The sequence below is a fragment of the Volvox carteri genome, assembly GCF_000143455.1.
Source record: "Volvox carteri f. nagariensis unplaced genomic scaffold VOLCAscaffold_110, whole genome shotgun sequence".
In the NCBI taxonomy this organism is placed as follows: domain Eukaryota; kingdom Viridiplantae; phylum Chlorophyta; class Chlorophyceae; order Chlamydomonadales; family Volvocaceae; genus Volvox; species Volvox carteri.
The window spans coordinates 90,466-101,298 of NW_003307653.1; the positions used below are offsets into that span (position 1 = coordinate 90,466).

Below are 10,833 nucleotides of genomic sequence, written 5' to 3' on the forward strand. Positions count from 1 at the left end.
GGGGAGGGCGGGGTGGGTGGTGGTGGAGAGGGAGGGCTGGGTGGTGGTGTGGAGGGCGGACTGGGTGGCTGTAGTGGAGAGGGCGGACTGGGCGGTGGTAGGGAGGGCGGGCTGGGTGATGGTGGTTTTGGGGGGGATGGTGGTGGCGGTGGCGAAGGGCAGGGGCAATAGTAGTACTCCATTGGGACGTAGCCCCAGCTGGTCGGCGAGTTGGGGCAGACAGGGTCGTTCGGGTCACCCGCCGTCACCCACTTGTCGCTCAACCATATCCCTGCTGCTCCGTCTATTGGGGCAAAGCTGGCATTCGCTGTCCGCAACAGACCAAATAAGTAGAAGGGGAACGGCACACAATTTGCCAGGCCTGAGAAGTCAGCACCGGTCTGATATGCTCGACTCAGGGCAGAATAGATTGCGAAGCTGCTTCTGGAACCAGAAGGAATATTATATGAGTATGAGCTGAGTGAAGTTTTCATCTCATCCATACTCAAGGGACTGCAGCCTGGTGTGCCATTGAAGCGCCTCTGAAACTCTAAATTCGGGAGTGTACGAAAATAGGAGACCACGTTAGAGCCGACAGTGTTGTTGTAAAAGAGATCTGCCATGGGACCAGTATACCAGCTACCCACATCAATACTATAATCGATAGCTGATATCACCGACTGACTGATGCGTACACTACCCGTATCAGACGCACGGAAAGTCACAGGTACATCGGCACCAATGGTGATCTCTGCTCCCCGGTAAAGGATGAAATCGGCAGTATTGCTGCAGGGCAAGGTGACCGGTGGCGATGGTGGTGGTGGGTCTGCAACCGCCGCAATACCAACAGTGGTGGTGAGCAGCAACAGCCATAGGAAGGCGGTATTCTGCCCAATGCCATTACTCCACCGCAGGCTGCGTACTGAGGATGATGATGAGGGGATAGTGGTGGCTCCTGGGGAGTCCTTGGGCGCATTGGGCTGTTGTGACAGACGATCAGGGCCAGGTTCACTTGAGGAAATGGAACCTGTGTTCGGATGGCGTCTGGAGCTGGCGACTGCAGCAGAAGCAGGAACCCCTGCCATGCTGTTGCAGTGCTTCCCTTCCTTGCTGCTATAGATTGCACAGCCACACGTCCAGACAGGTACGTGTGTGATGAGGAAGTGCAAGAAGCAAGCCCTGCATTCCATTCATCAATCGGCAACCACAGCATGTACTTAGTTTGTGTTCCATGGTTACGGTCAATGAGGTCATTTAGCACAGTCATCTAGCTATGCATGCCGCATATCTATGAAACGCACTCATCATGTTTCGCTGCACCATCCAGTTCAGGCTGCTGGCCGTCGTAACAACGAACATCTGTAAAACGTTTGATGGTAACAACAACAACCCGGTCAGGACGAGCTTCTCAGGACGAGCCGCCCACAGTAAAACACCCCATCAACCCAACAACAATATCGAAGCCGCACTCTCAGCAGGAGTGAGAAAATAGCTAGTGCGGCGCAGCAGGTGCATACGCTGCTGTGGTGGCTAGGTGAGTGAGGTGGGTGCATAGAAAGGGGCAGGAACTGCAAATAATAAAGCATGACGTGAACTACACCAGCGGCAAGCATGCATGATTGCAATCATATGATTGCTTGCTAGGTAGCTAGCAGAGCAGCTGCTGCAGTTTCACTCACCGAAAGCCGGACCAGGCCGAACCTCGATGTCCACAAGGTGGACTGCCTATGACAATAAATGAATCCACCGATCGGTAATTTTCTGTTGTCATGACACAACAGATGCCAGTTTCATGCCTTGAAATTGTTACTTAAAAAGCAGTACGAGCATGTAGTTCATGGGGAGGTCGAAAGCCGGCGGAAACCGCTGGCGGGCATACGTACGGTAGCTCCAAGTTCACGATTTTTTTTCTCAGCTCCAGAAAGCTATGTGTAGGACCATATATGGAATAGATCGTTACCTTTCCGGCAGAACTTTTAAAGCTATCGGTCGTCTGCTGGGTTTCACCACAGCAGTGGCCGCCGTACGGGGCGTTTCATTTCGGAACAAGGTATAAGAAAACCTACTACACATTTTATATATTTGGTTAACTGTCAACAAGCATCGGTAGTGGCTAATAAACCTTCCGCCGCTAAGCGGATTGGTCCGCTTGCAAAGGGAAACCCAAGGCATTGGCCACAATTTTTCAAGAGCGCGTATGTAGGGGGTCGCCATAGTACCGGCACCTTGAAAAAGCCTTTCCTTGGTTCTACAGACCTCACTCCCGGTCGACACGTGCAGCCTGCAGGCTGGGACCAGCTGGTCCCACCCGACGAATACACTGCTGCCTCCATGCGCCGCTTGCACTCGCGCGTTGTTCCTCCGAAGACGAGTACTTCGCACTTTGCGATATTTGTCACCGTGCCAGTCGCCTTGCAGACGGGGAACCATGCGGTGCGGCATCTGTGCTGGGGTCGAGGGCCTAATTAAGCTCCGAACGCCAACTGCCTAACATGACTGACAATGGAAGACAACGGAAAGAAGAACGCATTCATTGATAGAACTTGAACAATTTTTGGGTGATAACGTCTACTAGCCAAGTCTTTTTCCTTTATTAGATATCATTTTGCTCATGCATTTTCTAATTGTCTTCCATCGTCAGTCCTGATCCGCGGGGCCCATGGACGTCAGCGCAAGCTAAGCCTGTGCCACCGGACAGGCCCAGAAGTGATGACAGCGATCGCTCATGAAGGGATACATCTCCCAGCTGTACTGGATAACCTCCACAACCACACACTGTTGGCCGCGACATCCTGAGATGGAAACTTCCTAACATAGGTACCCCATCAACCGTGAGACGCCACCAAACCTCTTTTTGTTCATTTTCCCATCGTATATGACACCATAAACGATGGAAGGTCCATTGCAGAATAAGGATAGCCTCACCCAGTACCTCCGAAGAGCCCGTCGCCTCTTTGATGAACAGGGTGTGGGCTAATCGGCGAGCCACAGAAAGTGGCGAAAGTTGCATATTAGTCGCTAATATTTAACGGATAAATCTTTAAATCTGATTGGAGGCCCTGCACCCCATCTCCAACCAAGCCTCGACACCAGGGTTTGGGTAGCCGACTCTGGCCGACTCAATGAAGGGCACCACCGCTGCCCTAGATTCTACACTCAGAAGCAGCAAAAGACTAGCCGCCTGTCGCCAATGCGCCGGGATATCAGCTAAGAGAGCGACAATGGCATCCATACATGGCTACCTGGTGGCCACCCAGGTATCAAATTCACAATCTCGGATTAACACTTTTTACGATGCCTCGTAAAAAGCCCGATTGATAGGTCGGAAGGTTTTATCCTTTATAAAGGCTGTAGGTGTTCGTAGTTTTGCGGAAGCTTTGTGCTTCTTGTTCGGCATTATGCACCACACCGTGGTGTCGTTCAAAGGTGCTGCAAGGCCTTCATGTTGATACTCGATAGTCTATTAAATGTCTGGCAATACTCGTGTTTGTATTTTATGCACGGAATGGCAAATGTCGTACTTCAATCCGTGTCTTAATCCAGACGTATGAAACACTCCGACAGATTAGCGGTGGATTGGCGTGAATTAAAAATACCTTAATCCGTGACTTTTAGGGGGTGTTTCCACTTGGATTAAAAGTCACGGATTAAGGTATCCGAGATTGTCAATTTGATACCTGGTGGCCACCAGTTAGCAAATTTTTCCCACCAAGTTTGAGCTTTTAGTATAGGAAGAATGCGCGCATTTCATAGCATATTAATCGTGCCATGGTCTAATAGATAGATACGACTGAAAATCGACAGTCTATAGACGCTCCTCAACTTTACCCTACGTACGCCCGCCACCGGTTTTCGCGGATTTTGGACCTCCCCATGAACTACGTGCTTGTACTAACTATTTCAAGGCATGATGCTGGCATCTGCTGTATCCGTGGGCTGGTTTCTGGAAAACCACCAGTTTACGAAACAGGCTTGTAAGCTTTCTCAGGGCCAATCACCAATTTCTATAAGCTGTACAGCATATTAATCTATATATTAGTATATTAATCCGCGAAGCGCGCGATTCTCTGAAAATAACCTCCCAGTCTCCACATTTTGCTTTTCGGCCTGCCTTGCGTTAACCTTACAGAATTATGTGTCCGCTCGAATCCATCGTTATGGTGGCCTTGCTACGTCATGCTTCAACGCATGGTCGCGGCGGTGGTCGCTCCGCTGCGCACCTACGCACAGCAGCTGTTTCAAACAGCTAATAAGTTATTAGTGGAATGAAGGCATTGGGGCTCGCCACACCTACTGTAACATTTTTCATATGCTTTTACAGATGCTTTAAGGAGTGTCTATAGATCATCTATTTTCAGGCCGGCAACAGGTGCACCGGAACCGGGTTTGACTGGCTCCCTGAGGAGCCGAGCCGCCTCTGTATCTGCGTATTATCATATTATCCATGTCTAAACATTTATGTATAACTATTTAAAAAACAACGTTTCCGGCTGCTTTGCAGGCATTTCCCTTTCCTTTCGGTCTGACAGCACCACACAAATTTGGTGTACACAAATCAATTTGCAAGGCAGAGGCTTAAAGTACGCGTCTCGTTCTAAGCAGCCGTTTGGGCAGGACCTGCCCAAATTCGTCTGCTCGTAGGCCGTTGTGACGGCCGTGAATCTACATTCCACCCATTTCTCGGATTATACGATGACCCTGGCTAGAGACGATAATATATTTACTGCGACGAATTTACTCAATACTCACTTTGCTCCAATTACTGTGTGTGTGCGAACCGAGCTGCACTTATGGCTACTGCCAGTAGCTACTGATGAGGCTGCTGCTTCCAAATGATGAGCGAAATTAAGCGCCACCGCGCGCGCGCGCGCGCGTGTGTGTGTGTGTGTGTGTGTGTGTGTGTGTGTGTGTGTGTGTGTGTGTGTGTGTGTGTGTGTGTGTGTGTGTGTGTGTGTGTATATATGTGTGTGTGTATTTCGGGGCACCCTCATCCTATAACCCTAGTCAACTTCTCAGTGGATCGCTCATGTTCCGCACCCATCCCCGGCATCCAACGGAATCTGTCGAATCAACGGTGACTCATGAGTCGGATCAACTCCGTTCCTGGTCAGCTCGCATGTCAACTTTATCCCAGGCACCACCGTCCATCAACTAGGGGCACATTTACCTTCCATCATCGGAAGGATTCAACCCTGATGGGTCTTGATCCCAGAACCTCCAGGGGCATTAGTTCGTGAATTATGTACAGCAGCTACAGGCGCGGCTTTAAGCAAAGCAAAGCAGGGGCCCTGATTTACCCCCAAGGATTGAGGATAAATCATGCGTCCGTAACATTGAGACCGTCAGGCAAATAAGCGACCTCATCCAAATGGTGTACGCCAGGCAAAATGTGTACGGATGAATCCGGCGTTTTTCATGTTGGGCGTGCTAACCGCTGCAGCAGTACCGTCCCCGAAACCAGTTCGCTCGCTCGTAACTGCATTCTTAATAGAAACCGCTTCGCACGCTACAAAAACCTACATGCCTGTTGTCTAAACCATAAATCTATCCGGACTGTTTGGTTAAAGGCACTATCTATTTGATATACCCGGGCACAGTCTACAGACCATAACAAAAGAATTACAGATGTTGTTGTTCTTAGAGAGTGGGAGGCTTCTGGGCCAATTTAACAGATTGCCATTTCTATGATTTATCACCATACTGCACCATCCACCATTGCCACACTGTACTACAAACTGCAAGTCCAGGGCGGTTTATCCTGCCTTCTAGGATCCCTCATCATCACCACGTCACCCGAACATCCTTAGAGACAGAGGGATCAGCAATCACCACCAATCCAGCATGCGAATCTCGGTCCGTCAACTGTGACCTCAACTCCACACCTCAGCAGCTGTAAATTTGCCTTCGGACTTTGCAAATATGTATGTTGTTACAGGGTGGTTAACTTCGCCAGCGGCCCCCTTTCCCGGGGCAGTCCCTGCTCTCCCCTGCTAGAGGGGCACCCTAATCCGTCACCCCATCCGACTTCAGAATGTATTCGTTGGGTTCGGCAACTCACCACCAGCATCCAACCAAATCTAGCGGATCAACGGCGCATCAACTTAGTTCCTGGTCAGCTCGCAAGTTGATATTATCACGTCCTACACCGTCCATATGATGGGGGGCCACCTCCCATTTTATCACTCCTCAAACACCCGAGGAGCTGGCAGGCGGATTTGAACCCGGGTCGACTGGATCGACTGGGAGCAGAAGTCAGGCCTTAACTTCTGCCAGCCGCCTGCCTGCAAATATGTATGCCATCGACTGCATGAAAGCCTGCATGAGTTAGGACGAGCGCAGGCAGGAAACCCTAAGGCACTGATTGGGTCAGTAACCCATGGGTTACCCATCTTCAACCCCCGGTAGCCCTTCGGTAACCCCCTTGTAAGTTCCTACCCAGCAGGAGGGGTAACACGGCCCCAGGGTAAACCCCTCCGTTGCCCTGGACTATGGACATATGTATGGGCCTATAGGCTACTCGTCTTATATGCTTCCCACATCGTAAATTCCGCTTAAGGATACTTCTAAAAATGTAAACGTTAGCAACCTACAGTATCGTGGTATCTCGGGAAGCATCGTTTGCCATTTCAACCTTAAGGTCTCTAATGCTAGCATCACACACGCAAGGAATAAGCAATAAGTACCTATGTCTTGGCCTGTTTGGCTTGTAGATGAGTACAGGAGAAGGGGCGAATGCTGGCAGCACACACGCAAGTCGACGACAGGTCTTCACTAAATGGATGCCTTTGGTTGTCATCCAATGTTATATAATAGTTGTCATTGTGAAACATCAGGCAGTCAGCCCTGAGGTCGGCCGACATATTACCGGCCGGGGGTGGTCGTACGCATATGTGCATGCTACTTTACCTCCATTGATACTCCTGACAAGCACATTCAAGCTGAATCATAGCTAATTAGCTTGTAAGCTCATATAGTCTGGTCTTTTAATTAGACGGACATGCTACAATAAGCGATGACCACTATCACGAATTCAGGCACCAAGCAGTGGATGGGGCCAGCGAAGCGGTGTCCGCTTTTCACGAGCTGGCAGGTTTGCCTACCCCATGCATACATTCCTTGTGTGCCGGAGTCCAGGAAGTCGCCCGTCGGACGCTGTCGGCAACCCCCAGGAACTTAGTCGTCGCAACCCCGAAGGAGGTGTCGCAACTGGTGGAATATCATATCCGCGAAGGTGTGCCCTTGCTCACTAGAATGGTCGTCACAGGCGCGGTGCTCACGTTCTGCGGTTTGCTCTGCTTTGACGATCTAAGCCATGTGCTGGTGCATACCGACCTGCTCCATATCTACGGAGATCGCGTGGAAATCTTTTTATTCAAAAGCAAGACCGACCAGCACTGCAAGGGTGCCTTTGTGACCATCAGCAGAATCGGCGGGCCGTGCTGCCCGGTGCTTCCTTTTGGAGCAGCTGCGGACACCACGCATGTCGGTGCGGCACGATGGGGTTGAAGCCGATGCGGAGGATGTCGGCCCATTGCTGCGCGCTGTCAACGTCCTGCATCCAACGTCCGTCAACTGCCTAGAGGAGGTCGTGGCGGCACTCCCGTCTACAGTCGAGGCTATGCCTTTTCACAAGTTCCGCGACATGCTCTGGACGTTATGCACGGAGGCAGGCGTGCGGCGCGACTTGTGCCCGCACTCCCTACGCCGTGGGGGCGCCACGGCCCTCGTGTAAGGCGGCGCTGACCGGGCAGAGGTGCAAAAGCTGGGGCGGTGGAAGAGTAACACCGTTTTCGAGTTTGCATACGTCCGCGAGGACGGGGCGTGGCGGCGAGCAGTGACGGCACACATCCCGCTAGGGTACATTCCCCGTAACACCTAGACAGTTGGTTTTCTCCAGCAAGAGCTAGGAAGCATGACCAGGCAGCCCACTGCCGCTGCACCAACCTCCACTCGAGGAACGGACCTATCTTAAGGTCCCACTTACCCGCTTAGTATTTGCTTAGTGGCAGAAATATGCAAGAAATGTTACAAAAGCTCTTGCAGCAACGCATTCGATCATGAACGCATTTAGCTTACATCTGTCACAGATTTGAAAATTTCAAAACTCTGCGCCTGAACAGCTCAACAGTGGCAGTTAAATGTTGATCTTACACCTCCAGAAAGTAACTGCTAACTTAGAATCAGGCAGTACACTGGACCTCAGTATTAACACACACCGCCGCCTCAAGGAACGCAGCTGGACTTACCACAGATGCATGGCATCCGCCATAAGCTAGAAAACCCACAACAGGGAAGACCTTGGCTCTCCCAGCGGCCGTGAGCACCCGACAGGCTGGTGCTCCTCCCCTTCCCAACACGGGGGTGGCAATATGGGCAGCCAAGGGTTTACCCTGCACTGCCCATGAAGCCGCCCCACTAAGGGTTTACCCTGCACGCCCCATGAAGCCGCCCTAGCGAAGCAAGAGCGACGCTAATATCAATGTATACATTTAATAGAGCCAAAGCACAGCCTTATAGCTGATCACCACTACATATATCACAATCTTCAACGTGGCTGCTGTAGGAAGAGGTTTAGGATGCATGCGGGGGGTTAATGGAGATACCAAGAAGAAGCGTCACGAAGCTACGAAATAAACCTCAGCTCCTCAGCGCGCCAAGCAAACCATCATAAGTTGTTGCTGACAACACCGATTGTACGCCGCATATAGCTACCCATGCAGACATGCAAACCGGACAGGTAGAGAATTAATAGGTACACATTAACTGTAGGTTTTCTGAGTGAAACGAAAGAAAAACAAGGTGTTTTGTGTATTTGCCGAGAGTGTACTTGGTTGGATGTCGTTGGTGTGTACGGCTGGACCGTACAGGGCTAGAATAGGTCGCGCGAGTTCATAGTGTCAGTACTGACAGGCTTCCGCTGCGGCTTCTGCCCTAACCTACAGTGTTCAGCAGCAGAGTCGCTCGGTAACCAGGCTCACCCCCCACCACCCACGGAAGTCAAGCACACTTTCCTGCCTGCAGGTACCCCTCCGTCTGTACGACCCCTAAGCGGTAAGGCAACTACTCAAAAAACTGTAGTTGTGTGTGATTACTCGTCATGCTATAAATTTGTGACTAGGCCCTCATACACGAATGCTGATATCACTGTAAAGCTTACCTAGCACAATGCAAGGTAGGCTTGCAGTAGCAGCACGCAACCGCAGCAGGTCAGATAGGCATCATACAATAAACATCGCCATACATCCACCGGCTCAGAGCAGCGCTTCACTGACTGCACAGCAAGAGTAGACAGCATCAGACAGCAAGTAGACGCAGCTGCCGCTGCTGGCGCCGCCCTGGCACATTCCCGCGGGTGTACTGCAGGAGCCGCCGGTTTGCAGCACCATGCACAGGCGCAATCCCGTAGCTGGGGTCACTGGGAAGGTGTTATCCAGCTTGTCGAAGATGAGCAAGCCGAACTGCTCGCCCTTCCACTTTTTCGTCCGGTAGTTGAAGGTCACAACTTCACCATTGATTGTGGTACTCTGGAGGCGCTTGGCATCGTCACTCACGCAGGATATGTCTGTAGGGCAGGTAGGGCAGGTGGGGCACGAGGGGTTTATTCACGTGCCGGGCAGTGTTTTTTAAAGAAATATATTCCTTAAAAGGAATAAACAGGCAATTTTGGCCTTTAGAAAAACGGAATGAATTGAGGCCGATCCGTACATTTTCATTCCCCCAGCCAAAAACGTCCATTGCTGCCAGATTGCTCCGTAGTGTGCAGAACTTAGAATTATCAATCATAGGATAGATATGAGGGGCCGTAAGAAGGTCAAGCCCGTGAGTCAACGCGGCATAGCAGAATGTATGACCGGTCCTCACATAGCCAAACACGCAAAAGGCAACGACTCGAACATCGAACAAACACCAAAACAGCAAGATAAGCCTGAAACTTTTTTCCTGATAAAGGCGTTTGGGATGGCGGTGCTGTTGTCGGTAATGCATCGGCAATGGTGTTGCTGCCAGCGGCGACCGATGACACGGGCGCCATACGGACAGTAGCAGCAGGGGCCGGTACATGATGAACCGGTAGAGTCCTAGTGTGCTGTGGTTTGCAGTGGCGGGTGACGGCCTGTGATTTGCTATGCGTTTGCTTGCTTTGGGCTTTTGCTTGGTCGGATTTACTTATTGCTCACAAATAGGGTTGGCACGGGTACTATACTAGAAAAGAGTACTATACTATAATAGTACTATGCATAGTACTATTTACTATGCAGGGCTCTAAACTGGTACTAGTTTACGACGCTCGTACCGCGTTCGTACATAGTAAAATAGTATAGTAAAAATAGTACTAGATAGTACTAGATTTGGGTTTGGATAGTGTCCAGTATTAGTTGGACCAAGTCGAGATCTGCAGTCAAGCTGTATTTTGAAGGGCTATAGCCGCGTCTTCGAGCTGTGCTACGTAGTTATTGATGAATAATGTCAAAGGAATCCAGTATAAAGAATGACAAGGCGATCAGAGGCTTGCATCCTGGTCCAGACGTCCCCCCTGAAGTTCTCCGTTCTCGGAACGAGCTTATTAACAAGCTACGTAACCAGAAGAAGAACGCCAAGACGGGTAGTCTTTGGGACAACTTCGATGTGGAGTGGTGGTCTACCAAAGCTAGTCTGCCTGTTCTGCGATGAGCCGCTCAGCGCCGCGAACCCATCCTTTACCAACGCGCACCACATCAAGCAAGGTGCTTGCAAGGCTATCAAACAGCGTGCAGCGTCACTCAGCCAGCAACAGCAACAGAGTGGAACCAGCTCTGCTGCGGCGGGTCCCAGCACGGCGGATCAGCAGGCCCTCTCCAAGCGCCGGCGCGGCATTGA

At 50.9% G+C, this 10,833-nt stretch overlaps 3 protein-coding genes across 3 annotated transcripts in view; 1 reads left to right on the forward strand and 2 right to left on the reverse strand.

Annotated features, from left to right (window-relative positions):
• The window catches only part of VOLCADRAFT_100251 (uncharacterized protein), a gene marked incomplete at both ends in the record, with an annotated part of 3,821 nt that extends 2,071 nt beyond the window's left edge, over window positions 1-1,750 (reverse strand). The window contains 2 exons of the mRNA XM_002958886.1: window positions 239-765; window positions 1,659-1,750. Coding sequence (XP_002958932.1) covers window positions 239-765; window positions 1,659-1,750 — 619 coding nt within the window. The remainder of the gene's footprint in view (window positions 1-238; window positions 766-1,658) is intronic.
• A 4,605-nt stretch (window positions 1,751-6,355) lies between these two features.
• VOLCADRAFT_100252 (uncharacterized protein) lies at window positions 6,356-7,858 on the forward strand (the record flags this gene model as incomplete). The annotated part of the gene is made up of 4 exons (XM_002958874.1): window positions 6,356-6,402; window positions 7,149-7,465; window positions 7,560-7,651; window positions 7,733-7,858. The coding sequence occupies 4 exons, from the start codon at window positions 6,356-6,358 to the stop codon at window positions 7,856-7,858; spliced, it is 582 nt and encodes a 193-aa protein (XP_002958920.1).
• Window positions 7,859-8,524: 666 nt separating this feature from the next.
• Window positions 8,525-10,283, reverse strand: VOLCADRAFT_100253 (uncharacterized protein; the record flags this gene model as incomplete). The annotated part of the gene is made up of 3 exons (XM_002958887.1): window positions 8,525-8,536; window positions 9,252-9,541; window positions 10,271-10,283. 3 exons carry the CDS (start codon window positions 10,281-10,283, stop codon window positions 8,525-8,527), a joined length of 315 nt encoding a protein of 104 aa, XP_002958933.1.
• Between the last annotated feature and the right edge of the window lie 550 nt (window positions 10,284-10,833).